The sequence below is a fragment of the Chroicocephalus ridibundus genome, chromosome 6 (assembly GCF_963924245.1).
Source record: "Chroicocephalus ridibundus chromosome 6, bChrRid1.1, whole genome shotgun sequence".
Lineage (NCBI taxonomy): Eukaryota > Metazoa > Chordata > Aves > Charadriiformes > Laridae > Chroicocephalus > Chroicocephalus ridibundus.
In genome coordinates this window covers 39,623,925-39,639,705 of record NC_086289.1, presented here as the reverse complement: position 1 = coordinate 39,639,705, position 15,781 = coordinate 39,623,925, and the positions used below count along the sequence as shown (strand labels likewise).

Below are 15,781 nucleotides of genomic sequence, written 5' to 3'. Positions count from 1 at the left end.
AAAGAAACCTCTTCAGGACAAAGGATTTGTCCCCAATTTTTATTGGGGGGGGGGTGGGGGTGGGGGAATAAAAACATGCCCACACAATGAGCTGCTTCTTCCAGGGCTAGCAAACTCAGGGCATTTTTAGAGACTCCTACCAGAAATCACCAGGTATCTCATAGTTGAAACAGCTTCTGTGTTAACTGACACAGTTCACTAAATACCAAAACAACATATCACTGATCGATATTTTTAATTAGCTGTACAGAATTCTGACGAAGTTGTGTTACAGATGCTTCACACCGCCCTTTGCCAGCAAGTTTTGTAACTCTGTGCCACTGATTGGAGCTGGGCAGACCATGGCTGCAACACCGTGAGAGACAGCTACGTTGTTGGGGCTGTGTCACGCAGTGGGGTGACCATGCTCTGAGATAACGAACCATGAACGCCCCTGGCCAGAAGGACAAATCCCACCCATAGGAAACTGCTCCATACATATGGCCTGTGCCCCACAGCCCACGAGGAAGGGATTAAACCCAACCCAGGGCGTCCCACCTTTCACAGCTCAGCTACACCTCTTGGCCAGCTTGGAGCATGTACCCAGAGCTGCTTCACTGCTGCCTGCTTCCAACAGGAGACAGACATGTCTGTGGTCATTGCTCGTCAGTGCTACTGCGCGGGGTGCCCGGGGGCAGCAGCGGGGCTGAGGGTTCTGCGAGGAGGAGCCCAGCCCCTCAGCCCCAACAGCTGTGCCTTTGGGGAAAGGCATTTAAGAAAGGGGAAAAAAAACCCAAGACGAGAACAAAGAGGAAAAAAAGCATGAGCACCAAGGAGAAAGTGGTGATGCTCCAGGCGCCGGAGCAGAGACTCCCCTGTGGCCTGTAGGGAGAGCTCTGTGGGGCAGGGGAAGGTGTGGGGAGGAAGGAACAGCAGAGTGGGGCTGTCACGGACTGACTGTCTCCCCCGTTCACCATCCCCTGTGCCACTAAGAGGCAGGGGTGTTGGGAAATGTCGAAGTGAAGTTAAGTCTGGGAAAAAGGGAGAGTTGCTGTTTTAGTTTTTATCTATTTCTCACCATCTAAATCTATTTTAATTAGCAATAGGTTAATTTTCCCCAAGTCAAGTATGTTTTGCCCGTGATAAGTGAGCTCTATGTCTTTATCTTGCATCCTCATCTTATTTTCTCCCCTGTCCTGTTGAAGAGGGAGAGCGAGAGAGCAGCTGGGCAGGTATCTAACAGCTGGCCAAGGCCAACCCACCACCTGTATATTAACAATAAATACAAGTTGACTCTAATGAGCCTTCAACCTTAAACCGCTTCACTGCTAGCCATGTCGGGACAGTCTAGCAAGCATCCACCAGTGCCCCAAACCCCTGGCTACCAGCTAGTCCAGGGCAATCCCGAGCTTCCCATGGACTGCAACGCTGGGGATGCTACCTTGCCACAGCTGTGTCTCTCTAGAGCAAGTGCCGGACTCGCTTCCATCTAAAAATACAGCAGATGAGGATCTTCCTGCTTTGAACGTAACAGGTCCTTATTTGATTTAATCACCTTTTAAATAAGTACATAACTTGCACTGAAACGCACCGGTGAATGGCAGAGCCTTACCATCTATCATATACTTGAGCATCTAAAAAGCTGAATTTGCAGATGACTGACTCAATGGATATAAACAAAACCAGGGTGATCAGGGGAAGATGGACAATTAACAACTGAAGTTGATCATTCGGTGTTGATTACCTCCTTATAAACTACAGTCCATTTCCTCTCTTGTCTATTTTAAAATACTCCCTCATATCCCACTAATCTTTCTGAATCGATGTTCCACACTTACAGTAAAATAATAATACCATCACCAAATGCTCGACAACAGACGTAATGAATTAGCAGACAAAATATCAGTTGAGCACTGCGGCTGCATATTTTCTCAGGGTGGCTGCTGTCTGTGTATGATATACACATCCCAATAGTTGCAGTTTAGTGTGCATTTTTCTTCCACTGCTGAACATTTAACAAAAATATATTGTTCTCTATCATTTTTTTTCTGACCCTGCTACATCTTAATAATACTCAAGCTGATTTATTGTCTATCAAGCTCTAAAAAGAAAAAATAATGTTTCTGTTCACCACAATAGTAAGCAAATTTTCTTCAAATCTTTAAGATAAGATCACAAAAGTAAAGCACTAATAGTCTGCAAACTAAAAGCATTGTAACACTCAACAGCTACATTTTTTCATTTCCAATCCATTTTTGATTAGCGCTTTGCAATTTTAACCCCTTCGTTCTGTGTGTTATATCCAGACCATTTACGTGGCTGGAAAAATCTCCTTTGGCATGGGAAAGGAAAGGAGCCAAAGCTGAGCCTTCTAACAATTGCAGTTTGTGCAGAAACTGATAATCACTATATGCTTAACTATAACTTCAGTTCTAAAAGCTAAAAATTCATCTTTAAAATGTATACTTTGTATAAACTTAAGTATACTTAAAGTACTTAAGTGTACTTAAATATGGCTCGATAACTTTCGTTAATGATGCCTGCCATAGATAGAAACTTTAATAATACGCAGCAAAATACCTTGTTTCACGCACAGAAGAATTTAATGTCATACTATGCAAAAAAAGATACACAGGATGCCTTTAATTTTAAATTTGCGCTAGCAAAGGCTACAGCGCTACAGCTCCTGAGCCAGGTTTAGTAGCTTGGCCTTGCTTTGTGCAGAAGCGAGGGGAGACTTGAACCCCAGGCAGTTTACACATGACTGCAGTTCGCTTGGTGTGCCCTGCGGCAGAATCCAGATTGGGAAAAAAAATGCTTAGTATTTGCAATTACATCTAAATCATTTATTTATTCATTTATTTTACAGGGCACACACCTTCCTGCCTGCAGGTACATAATGGCTGGCTAGACCTAGCCCATTCCTAGTAGTCTCAAATACTGGTTACTGCCTCCACCAAGGCAACGTGACTCACCTAACCCAACATGACAACTTTGCATTAGAAGGAGCAAGAAGCTCATACAACTCCAGTTGTGAGATACTGACCACCTCACAGCCACAAGGAAGGAACTCAGGAGATGCAAAAGGACAGTTTTAAAGACCTCTGAGCTGTACTGCGCAGGAGCTCTGCCTGGCTTTTCTCTGTGTAAAACCACAGGAGGCTGCTTCAAGCACCACCAGTTCGTTTCTGGGTTTCCAGTCTTACAGAAAGAACGTCAGGAAGGCAGCAAAATCTTTTTCTCTAAATGTACCTTACCAGACAGTAAGAGTTGTTCACATTCTTTCTCCATGGCACCTTGCTGAAGGTCCAGTGCCCCCCCCCCCCCCGCCTTGGTTTTTTAACCATCATAGACACAGAAAAAACAGCTCTGGGCCCCAAAACCGCCTCAGTTCAAGACCAGCTTGGTCCTGGGGCCACCTACTGCTGCTACAGGAATACTGCTTAGATGGAGTGGTTTTTTGAACAAATATTAAAAGCTATGAAGAAATTACATGCTATAATTTCATAAAAGGGGAGACAAGCAGAAATGACAAGAAAGGAGAGCTTTTCCACTTTTGAAGATTATTGCAATAAAGACATTTTCAGAGGAGGAAGCGCATGCTCCCAACATACATCATCAGAAGTATATATTTTTAGACAATATAAAGATTTCTCAAACATAAAAGGAGCTGATGGCAATCAAAGCCGTATTGTAGGGGCTACTGTTGCTGGGGCCACGCGGTTGCCTTCTGATTTCATTTTTGATTGATTTTTCTCCTCCACTTTAATACTATGCTAGTACTACACAAAAGTAAGCGCATAATAGTCCACAATCTTCTCCTCAGCACTATTAACAGCCTACTATCAGCCACCCTGAGAGGGCTTATCAAGAAAGCAAGCAACAGAGGGAAAGGAGAAGAAAATTTAACTAAAAGACTGTGTTACCAGATACTAGTTTTATGAACAATATAACAATCTGAATACTCCAGTGATTGGAAAATGTAATCATAAAACATGTGCAGAGCAGTATGAGCTGCTTTCTTGGAGACACGACAGAAACAGCAGGTCCTGAAGAAAAGTCAATGACTGAAATTCCACTTTTGAGCAATCTTTCCTTCTTACATTGCCCATTCGCAGGAAAGAGAAAAGCTAGTGGGAGATTCAAATATTGGAGACTACTGTTCCTCTCTGCCATCCTCTCTGGACAACAAGGTTGTCACATTATCCATACCATCCCAGAACATGAGAGACACTTTTATGCACCCTCCTACCTCTTCATGAAATGACAACATTTGTGCACAATTGCCATATGCAGAACACAAACCCAAAAGAAGCAGGTAAGTGGGACTCGGTACCTTTATTTTTTTGGAACGTGACAGCGTCCAATTCTAACCGCGCTAAATTTTCAGGCTGCTCTTCTTTATCAGCTGGTGGAGAACAGAAATAATTCTGCCAGTGAGAATTTAGGTCTCAGTGAGGGCACTGCTCACCACTGGCACGGCTTGTCAAGTACATCCACAGCATGCCAGGCCTGGATGACCCTGCACACCCTAGACGTGGAGAGAAGGTCTCCAACTCAGCAACCAGACTATTCCCAATCCTTTCTGCATCACACCAAGCTGCATTCTGAACAAAAAGCATCTCCATTCTCACTTGCTTCCTTCCTTACAGCCCTTCACTTCCATTTCTCTTCACAAATGGGCACGCACAATGACAGCACAACATGTGAACTTTTAAAAACCAGACCATTAGAAGCAAATGACATAATGAAAACTGTGTACTGTAAGGAAAATGTAAATAAGGAACAAAAAGTGAAAGACTTCTAATATGACACTTTCCCAAAATGTGATCCTTACACCAAACAGAACACATTGAATTGTATTCCAGTGTGGAGTTATAGACATAAGGGTGTGCCACACTTCTTATGCGCTGCTAAGGACTGATTAAAAAATTAGTTTCATTATAAGATTAATTACCTTCTCTGCGCAGGAGGAGCACTATCAGATGCTTTGACAGTGAGAGCATAGGATCGCCCCACTGACAATACAACTCCTGGAGCAATGGTGATAAGGCCTGTTCGGTCATTGATGATGAAGTCTCCCTGATCCCCAGCCAAAATTTCATATACTATCTGTCCATTGGGTCCCTCGTCCGCATCTACAGCGGTGAGCTGCAATTCAAAACCAGAATGTCAGCACGCATGGTTCAGTGTTGTATTTTAATAGTTTTTTGTAAGGCAACTCGGTAGGGGTAGAGGAAGTAGAGGGGAAACTTGGAACACCTGTAACATATGCAGTAATTTCTAATTACTGTACAACAAGGATACAATTTCAATGAAGGATAATAGGCATAAAAACATCACGAAGCAGAGAAAAACCGCTTACCTAATATTACAAGCAAATTATTTTAAGATATGAATTAAGAAAACTAATTAAGACCAAGTTTACTCTCTGTGGATTGGAATTTATAACCCTTCCTATGAAGGGGGCAGGGGGAAAGAAGATACTTACTGTGTTGCAAACGTTAACAAGAGAATCGTACTTAATTACTGAAAGCTCACATCCCTCTCTACACATTTCAAGTGACAGCCTTGCTACTGTCAGAAATTCTAATATCCCAGTCTTGCGTTACAAGTCCTTGCTGTGTGGAACTGGAGAACAGTGTTTGTATTACTCACGTGTGCACGTACCGTAAAGGAAGCTGAGTGGAAGCGAAATAGCAGCTGTTCCCCTATGGATACACACGTAGGAAACACAACCACACACATCACAGACGTGTCAGGGCCATTTCACATGGCAACATGACACCACCTACCTGAAAGGTTGTGTTTGGGGGGACGATCTCAGAGCCGTGGTATAAACGCAGCTAAGCACATACTTCTGTACTTTGTCGCCTCCCTACCATCTCTCTACTCTCCCATGCAGCGTTTCTTCTATGTAATGGTACAATTTTGATTCTAAGCATGAATCTAAGGCCTACTATTTTAGATACAAATTATAATGATATACGTAATGAAACAAGGGGGTTCTTATCTTGCCCTTGGGAAAGATAACGGCTTTATCCCACTTCTGTAGCATGCCATGCTAAAACAAACATTTACACACACGGCCAGAAAATACAGCTCAGTAATCATACATACACAAATCAATTGTTTGCTTTTAGCCAAGCGTCAAGTACCAATGACTCTGACTGCCATGCCATAAAGCAAATAACCAGCAATCTGAGATTTCAGATCATACCCCTGCCGTAACAGTCAGAATTACGCACCCACGCCTCAAGTCATGACAGACGACAGCCCCATGTCCTAGCTAAGCCCTTTCACCTCTCCTCTTCCTCTATGCATATGTGGAATAACACAAGTTATTCTACATATGACATATAATCACACAGCAAACTGTGCACAGTGCCTACCACTTGACCTGTATTACGACAATTAAAATTGCACCTTAATTATCACCATATTCAGAAAACAAAAAGGAGCACAGCATTTTGTTACGTTTAGGGTCGAGTCACCAAAGTCCCACCAAATACCACCAGTACCTCTGGGCTTTCGAAGGTGAATTTCTTCCCATAGGGGTTAGTTTTCTGATAAACACACCGCTTTCTCAATTGGCTCGTCATTTTCTATGTATTTTGTATGTATGTATTACCTCAAACAGCGCACGGGGTGACCTAAAGCAGTACAAGCAGTACCTGAACACCGAGGCAGCCATGGCCGCAGCAGGCAGTGGCAGCGCTGCCTGTGCACCCAGTTGCCCGGTACCAACAGCACCAGAGTGGAAACGACAGGGAATGATGGCACAATGGGCTCCTGCTGCTCCCAGCTGCAGCCGAGCAGTTTGAGGTGGGACACAGCAAGGGGCACCGGCAGGTACAGCAGCAGAGCCTCCCCCCCGGGATGTACGAAGCAATAAGAAATCCCAGCCTCAGAAATTATTCCCTGCAGGGCCACTAAAGTGAGAATGAAAAGAAAATAGACATGTAGCTTCTTGAAAGGCCTCCACTGGCCTGTCCACTTTGGCTTTCCTGCTACAAACACTCATGCCAGTGGGCAGCACAGCACATCGGACTGCAAGTACAGGGTTTAAAGGTACCACACAATGACACAAAACCTTAGCAATGACTGTGAAGCCGATGGCAGGATCAACAGATGTGATCTCAGGCAGGGCTAAATGCCTGCCTGCCAGACAGCCTTTTCTCATCCCGGACACTCTGGAAGTTGACAGCATTTGCAAGAGGTAGAGGGACTCACTGAAACTCCTGCTACATTAGGATGTAATGTAATCTATTAATCAATATAGCATCACGCTCCAGCAGGTCATGGCCTTTCAGAGCACTACCTACAACTTTCAAATCACCTTTCCCCAAGGATAGCTAAAGAACGGGAAGAGTAGAAACCGAACCTCGCAACTAAAAGAAGAAGGGAGGTGAAGAATAAAACCCAAAGCTGTAGTATTCAAGTTAACCACATTTGCATACAACATTAAACACCAAGGGGAGTATATGAAAAACTCAGGGATCTAGCTACTTTAAAGGATAATCTCAATTCTTTATGCACATAGACTCGGCAAAATATGAGATTTCATATCTAGTACGAAAACCAAGAACTAAGCCCACAATAGCTTAAACGGAATAAATTAAATGAAACGCTAAAAGATAAGCGATTTAGATATATTAATGGAAGTTGGGTTTACCTTCTTTGTTAGGAGTGCAAGCTATTACTGCTGTTGAGGACTGAGCTACTTTATGGAGGAACAACCTTTTTTAACATGGAATAGGTTGTGTGCAGTACTCATCAACTGAAAAGCATGGTAGTTAAATTACTTTTCTCATGAAGTAATCAGTGTTCTGCTTCTTTCACGCACAACGGTGATCCAAAGCAAATTTCCAACACTGAAGTATTTAAACTTAAATTAAAATCAGCTTAGATAAATTAAATTTCTTTGTCATAGATGCTTCCTCCCAACAATCCAAACTGAACAATGTTGTGCTAGAATTAGCATATCTTCTTAATTCATCCTCCTATAGTATTTTGAGACATCCCATAATATATCAAACACAGAATAAACACTTGAAATACCACGAAAGAAAATCATCAAGCAGAGATCATCTCCTCTTACAAGTTTAAAAAACAAATCGACATCCGTGTCTTATTTTTGGAGAACATCTCAATCTCATTCTATATTTCCTTTTGAAATTCTGAACACATAATCCTAAAACTGCACTTCTGTAATGTGCTTTACATTCCATCCATACGATGCCTTGGTATGCCAATATATAAACTTGCAACGATCAGAGGCAGCACACCAAAACTCAGCATATAAAACAGACTTTCTACACCTTCTTAGGATTTAGAGCTTAAACCCCTCAAACTCCCTTTCCTTCCACTCATTCTACAGTCTCCATGCACAACTGGATGCGGTCATTAACCTCGCAAAGAGTAACTATCAAACTAAGTGATATAGTTAAGAAAAGTGCTGTAATTACCTCCTCTACTGAACTTCAGAAGTAACACACACAAAAAGGTAAATAAAGGCTTTATGCAAAATACAAGATCCTAAGGACTTAATGACGGGATTTGGACCAAGGCCATCTTTCACTGTGACGACATGAAAAAGGAAATTAATTGACTACACAAGTACATAGATTAAGAAGGTTAATTAAACTTAAAAATATTGAATGCTTGAAAAGATAAGTGATTTAAATAATGTTTTGGGGGCAAAACCAGGAATCAAACATAGAATTAAACGGAATTAAAGTTAAAGAGCTGCCATAATATATGGTTCTATAAATTCCCTCTCCAGCTGTCCCAGACCGATAGAGCTTCATAGTTAACAAGATTTGCAAAACACGGTCTAAAATATACAGAAAGAAGTAAAAACAAGAGTTATTTTACTTTCCTTAGAAACTTTTTGCATCCAGCAGTATCAGCTTCATTACATTAAAATTTAATGTATTGAAGGTTTTGCAAAATAGGTGCATATTCTGCTGCAGCAAGAAGTGGGGTTTTTGGAAGGAAAAGGAAACTTTCAACGACGGCCTTACAGCTTGCAAAGACACATTCCTCGTCACTATATAAGCTCTGTTCAGACTCACTTTGTACTTGGAGGAAACTGGGCTTCAACATTTGACCTGCAACCTTTCCGCAGCACCACTTTTAGTGACCTTGCCCTCAACAGATGAAGTGATTACCAACCTTTCCAGTAGCCCTACATTTGTCAACAAAATGTTCAGCAAAAGTTGGTCTGACTCATACTGACCTCCAGCGAATCCTGCAGAAACCCCGCGTCACGCCAGTTCGCCTCGCAACGCCTAGCCTTAAAACAGGTGCCCACTCAAGGGTGGCTCCAGAGCCACGTTCAGTACACATTTATGTTGTATAACGCTGTCAAGGAAACAGTCCAGTTGCTCTCCGGAGCAGTACACCAGTGAGAAATGCTGGGCTGCCACAACTTAGATGGCAACTACACACCCTCCCCATCCTTCTCAGCAGCACAAGCCAGCCATTAGTTTCACCAGGAAAAGCAGTAATGAGTTTCTACATGTCAACAGCGAACGGGATTGTGATGGAGATATTCCTGAACCTGAGCCAACAAAAGGCAACACTAACATAGAGCAAGTCAAAATACTTTTTCAATACTTTCCTCCAGACATTTCATTAAGTCTCTATCCATTATATTTTTACTTAAGTATGTAAGTGCATTTACTGAGAAGTGCAAACATAACCAGGTTTTCTTTTCTGCTTCTGCTAATAATGTTTACTTTGTAGTTGGAAATCAATATGCTGATGGATTGAAGGCAGAGGGTTGCAAATAACCCCGTAAATAGAACCCTAAGTGTGGTTTAGAGATGACTTTTAAAAGATTTCCTCTAAATTGTTCTGTAGCTTTATAGCAAGACGCGTGTTTAAGAGCAGTAAACCACGAGCATACCTGCCAATCTGCAAATACTCAAACATGTCTCTAAGACATAACTTCCTGTGTGTCTGTACGCAAGGATGGCTCCGGTCACATGTGTGTATTTGCAAGGAATGGAAAGAAACTGTTTCAAAGAGACAAAGCGATTCAGCACTGAGAAGCCGCATTTGAGGTAATGGCAGAAGAGTCCCAGAGGAGGCATTTATTTAACGGCTCTAAATAAAATTTGTCCCCATGTACAACTGAAAGTACTGTTACTGCTCAAGACTAATTCTACCGTGAGCAAGAGATAAGTGACAGAAACTTTACTGCCTGCAGTTTTACTGTGTTTTATCTTTCTGCTTTCATTTCTGACCTTCAGCACGAGGGCCGTTTATGCTGCGACGTGTGAAGGTAAGTGCTCTGCGTGACCAGGACGTATGGCAGGACCTCCAAATCCACTTGCGCTGCTGATCTTAGGCAGAATTGCTTCAGCTGGCACAAGGTGACCAGGTAACGTACTAATCCACTGCATAGCTTATTTTCAATCACGAAGTTATTTAACTGTTGTTATAAAAGAGCCCTTGAACATGGCTCATACCTCTGCAACAGGAAATTAGGTAGAAATTAAGATACACAGAGAAACTAAAATAGGTTCTTTTGGTTTTGTAAATTTAAAGGAGAGTGAGAATAGTATATACTTCTTAAGGCCAGTTCACAACTTCTTCCGTAAAGAGAACATACACAAAAGCTTTTCATGGGCCAAGGAAGTCTTTGACCTTCAGGCAAATTTACAGAAAGATTTAGGTGAATAATGTTATTTGCCATCCTTTGTCCCTTCTCAGTGCTCTCATTTTCCTGCTCAGTATTCTCTGTGCCCTGCGTAGCTTATGCTGTATACAGAAATGAGAGATGTCTAAAGAAACAGAGTGGATTTAAATTACTTGTGTGAAATATTACCGCATTATGGCTGCATACTCCAATTATCAACGCGCAACTAGTTTAAATCTGAGTCACAGGATGAAAGTACTAATAGAAAACTGAAAAACAGAAAAGCAAAATTATAACAACATAAAAAAAGATTGAATTAAGTACTTTAAACTGTTTATTAGTAATCAGTCTTTCTAGTGATAATTATTTGCAACATAGTTATCTGTTTTAAATGACAGATTCCTCAATCAGCTATTGCCGCTCTCAGGGAGTGCAGTAAAATACCTACAAAAGCAGAGGGAAAATTCAGATAAGAAATTCTCAAGTTGAAAGGGACAGAATATACAGATGTATGAATTCGACTGAGAAAACATTCTTCTCGATCAAGGCCTCAAACAATCTTACAAGTACTCAGAGTAGACAAGTGAAATACAAACTTCCCATATCAATTGTTTTCAGCCCCCCAATGGTACTGCCATAGCCCCTGTCCAAGAAGGCAGGGAGCAGAGATTTCATGTTCCACTCTGCATCCTCAGAAAGTGGAGGGAGGTCACTGCTATAAAGGGGACAAGCTCCTCTGTCATGAAACGCTCCAACTTTCTGAAAACTATACCAAAAGCTACACAAGGCTGCACCTAACACATACAACTGGAAGGCAAAAGGTAGATTACCCACCGCCACCGGGCTCCCAGATGAAACCAATGCAACTCAGTAACACACAGATTCGTTTCCACTGTTTTGCTCATTTCTCTTAAAGACAACAGGGAAAGGAGGGAAATGCCTGGCTCTAACCACCCAGAGGGAACAAAAACATTTGAAATTAATTTTTTTTTCCCCCGATAGCTGTGGTTATTTTCAAGCAGAGCCTAAGTTGTTTGTTTTTTTTTTTTTTTTTAATTTACTGTTTTTTAAGAGTATACCAGACAGCAAACACAATCTAAACCATTAACTAATATGTTTGGGTTTTTTCCCAGGAGTAAAATCAAAACAATTTCAGACAAAATGGGACAACAAGCAAGTACAAACTGGGATTATTTGTACATTTTCACACAACTGCACTTAGCAAAAAAAAAGAAAAAAATCTTAATCCCTTACTACCTTCAGGATAAGAAAAGCAAAGTGCCAGTGACATGAGAGCACTTAACACTGCTATAGCAGAAATTTGTATTTTTGTAGAAAGATTACAGGCTTCATAAAAGAAATACTTTCTTGATCATCTCTGAAAATAAGTCCGAGTAGAGAGTTAAGTGCAAGCCAGCACTTACGTGTAAATGACTATGAGTCTGTACAGACTCACTGAGGTCAGTGTTCTTTTTCTAACCTACTTTCTCCGATTAGAGAAAGTGGTTTTTACAGACTAATCATATCTGACCTGGCTCGTTTTCCCCTGGGAACTATCACAGCTGATCATCACCTCGCAACAGAGAATCTCAAATGATTCTTAAATCAATGATGAGACAGGGTTAGAAGATGAGTTTGCTCCGCATATAGAGAACAAGCTAAGTATATCATCAAAATCACTGTATTAGCAGCTAAAAAAAGGGGAAAAAAAATCTGTTTTCCATTTGAGAAGGCATTTATAAAGCAGAAGCTTTATAAAGCAGTGATAAGGCAGCACATATCCATGTTCCTGGGCTAAGGAAACCCATGGGTATTTGTGGCCCCACAGATTCAGTGGCCACTCAACTCTACAAGACAAATCCCATTTCTCACACTCCTGTAACACTGAATGAAAGACTCAGTACCTGCGTCCCTGGCAAAATAACAAGTTGAGCAACTTCCCAAATACCCTAGCAACCTGAAATCATTATTTACTGGCATTATCAGTATGCAGAAATCTTAAGATGACTTTCAGCTTTTTTTTGTCAGTTTGTTTAGAAACTCCAATCATCTGGAGAAATAACTCCTCTCCCAAAATAGCCAGAATTTTCCACCCTCCATATCTGACTGCACTATAAACTTACTAGTCTGAAAGTCATCACGCACTGACCTTGCAGACAAGAAGCGTGGAGGAGGGAAAAAACTCACTCTCAGAACTCTCACGTTTTCCAAAATAATTTTAATTTTTAGCAAAGGCAAGTTTAAGGCCTCACTTCCACACTGCTCATTTCCAACTTCACAATGTCCTTCTAGCAGGGACCCGTTCTAGATCTACTTCAGGCTAAGTTCAAATGTTCTGCGAAATATTTACATTTTAAATTTTCTTCTTACCATTTCTGCTCTTGTGCTTTTTCATCCTTGCAATGCTCCTAATCTGCATAATTTCATTGATCTGATTAATGCTCTTTATGCATGCAGTTCCACAGCATCAGTGTGGGAAGGCAAAAGGTAACTGCTGCAATGGGCAAGGGAAGAGGAGCAGGACATAACAGTCTCTCAGACCGAACTTGCTCACAGAGAAGTAATTTGTGTCTCCGCTAAGCTAATTCTGGTGGCACAGGCAAACGCAGATGGTCTTGCAGAGCTGCCCTCTTGCTTTTTCCCAGAAAGAACAACTTACTGAGGAACTTGCACTCCTGCCCTTTGCATGCCTCCAGGGTCTGAAAATATTCGCAGCTGAAACATCAGAAAGTATAAACCCTCAGACCAGCACATTCCCTCTGAACACACAGGTACTTTTGCACTGCAGCTGGTTTAGAAAAGCAGCGTAGCTGCTCTGCTTCATTCAAGCCATCAAGATACAACTCAGGCAGCTCAGAGCATCCTTAAGGCCAACCTGCGGTATCAAACCCATTCTTTTCATACGTGCTGCAATCTCATTCAGCAACAGCTTCCGCCTCATGTTTCCTGGCACATGCACCTTTAAGAGGAAAAATCACTTAGACAGACAGGTACTTTAAATCCATAGCACACTACACTCTGCCTGATGTCCCGCACAGCAAAGGCCATGTAATAACCCGAATTATTTCTTTTTGAACTAGAATGCTTATGCTTTAGGAAAAAAACCCTTTATTTAAATTTTTTTCAGCACTGTACCTATCTCTGTCCATTAAATACCAAGTGAATGCATTGTACTCACAAAATCCCACGATTATACATGGAGTTAGAAGCTTATGAGACATTGCAAATACAGCTCCTGATGTCAAACCCTACGCACAGCTCCTGAGCTCCACCTGCCTTTTGCTCACTCAGGACAACAGTATTTGGTCTCTTTTTTTCCCCTTTTGCACACAGCCTCGTGCAAAGCTTGAAGGAACTTAACTGTGTTTAAAACTTTTATCTTTCCCTCAAATCTTGCTGAAAATGTCCTCATGACTCTCACTGATACTTTTAAGCACTTGTAGCCCAGACTGATGAAAAGACAAGATTAACACTAATGAACATCCAAAGATAACAAATGCAGCAAGTCAATACAGTTCAAGTAGGGCCTATGCCAAAACAGACACTGAACTCTCTCCTAATACTGTTAAATCACTGCTGCCTTCAGATGCTTAGTTGCTGATTATATTTCAGAAAATGGTATTTTATTACCAGTCAGCTGATGAATTGGATTTTTTTTCCAGTACTCCCACTGCCTCTACCACCCTTGAATGCCGACCTCCACTAACAGCAGCTTGTCTTCTCATCCATCTAGACTGGAAGCACTCAGAGCACGGCTGAGATCTTGGAAGAATTACCACCCAAAAAAGCCTTTTTCCATTAACTTCAGTGCAACCAGGATTCACCTCCAGTCTGCGCTGAAACATTAATCAGTGCTCGTAAACTTTAATTAAAACTGCTTCTCTCTCTGGGCCTGTGTTCAACACTTTTTTCACTGCTCATTTGCTCTACAAACAGATGACTCTAGGCTTCTGTAAAAACCAAAAGGTTTTATGACATAGTAAAACATTTCTGGTTATGTTCTACTGAACTGTTTACCTGTTCTCCCCAAATATTTTATTTCTATATCCTGCTAATACAGGAGAATATTATTTTTTTCTTTTGAGATTTTTCAGATGAAGAGGTTTTGTCAAATTTCAGATGAAACAGGTGAACTGCAACTATACATCTAAGATAGGCCTATCATTTAGTATTACCAACTTTTTAATAGTTATGTAACTAATCAAGTGGATGGAGATATACAGACTTTATTTCCAGCTGTTTTCAGTACATTTCCAAGTCGTGTAAGACCATCTACTGCTATCAAAGAGCAAGTTAACAAAGCTAATAAAGAGGCCTTGAAATTACCTTTATAACGCCTTCCCCAGGCCTCATATCTGTATAAATCTTGACATTGTATGATATGTTGGAGAAGGTTGGAGAATTATCGTTTGCATCAATCACCACGATGTTGACTGTCACTGGGACACTCTCCTGTACACCATCAGAAGCTGCCATCTTCAGGAGGAGGAAAAAAAATAAAGCAGAACAGGAACATATTTTAATGGTGTATTCTTCACACAATTCCAGCTATGAGAAAATACAGTATGACGAGTACAATTTCATTTTTCATTTTTGTCTATGCTTGTGAGTAAATTACAGGAGGCTTCAGCTGAGCTTGAGCCTGCAGTGTGCAAGACTCAGGGCAAAAGTAAAATGAAACAGTGCCTTTAAAACCTACGGTGTCAGATTAGGAGGAGAAATGAGAGGGAGTAACAGTGTCCCAGGGTCAGGGTGAGTCCCGGGCTGGGATCTGAGCTGCAGTCCGTGGCTGGAAGGACAGAGCCTGTCCCCAGTTCTGCCGAACACCCTCAAGGAGCAGGGCCTGGCCACAGCTCACAAACCCGTCTGACACGCAGCACCGCCACACACAGGAGCTGCTATACATGTGTTAAATCACAAAGACAGCCTTTTAAGGTGGGACTTTAAGAGCTAGAGGCCTTCTTATTTCATAGAGGAAATCTGAGCTCTCCTTTCAAATGCTAAACTGTTAGAAAATACAGAAGCATTCACTGGGAACCCCTGCAGAGGAAGAGAGTTTCCCTACAGCACTTTTGCAAATTGCTTTAGGGCTGATAAGATGTTTACTAACGGACTAGGAAATGCCTGAGGGAGTATTAAGTTCATTTGAACTTT

The 15,781-nt window shown here is 41.6% G+C and overlaps 1 protein-coding gene and 2 long non-coding RNA genes across 24 annotated transcripts in view; 2 read left to right on the top strand and 1 right to left on the bottom strand.

Annotated features, from left to right (window-relative positions):
* LOC134518011 (uncharacterized) overlaps window positions 1-3,303 on the top strand; it is a 53,427-nt gene extending 50,124 nt beyond the window's left edge. The window contains exon 3 of the long non-coding RNA XR_010071812.1: window positions 2,849-3,303. This is a non-coding gene — a long non-coding RNA (uncharacterized LOC134518011). The remainder of the gene's footprint in view (window positions 1-2,848) is intronic.
* PCDH15 (protocadherin related 15) overlaps window positions 1-15,781 on the bottom strand; it is an 811,115-nt gene that overhangs the window by 175,752 nt on the left and 619,582 nt on the right. For all 22 annotated transcript variants that reach the window (XM_063340181.1, XM_063340176.1, XM_063340196.1 and 19 more), the window contains 2 exons: window positions 14,954-15,103; window positions 4,937-5,130 (listed from right to left, as the gene is read on the bottom strand). In XM_063340181.1, the coding sequence (XP_063196251.1) occupies window positions 4,937-5,130; window positions 14,954-15,103 (344 nt within the window). The remainder of the gene's footprint in view (window positions 1-4,936; window positions 5,131-14,953; window positions 15,104-15,781) is intronic.
* On the top strand, window positions 3,309-14,946 carry LOC134518012 (uncharacterized). The gene is made up of 3 exons (XR_010071813.1): window positions 3,309-4,297; window positions 10,239-10,270; window positions 14,290-14,946. It is a non-coding gene; the product is annotated as an uncharacterized LOC134518012 (long non-coding RNA).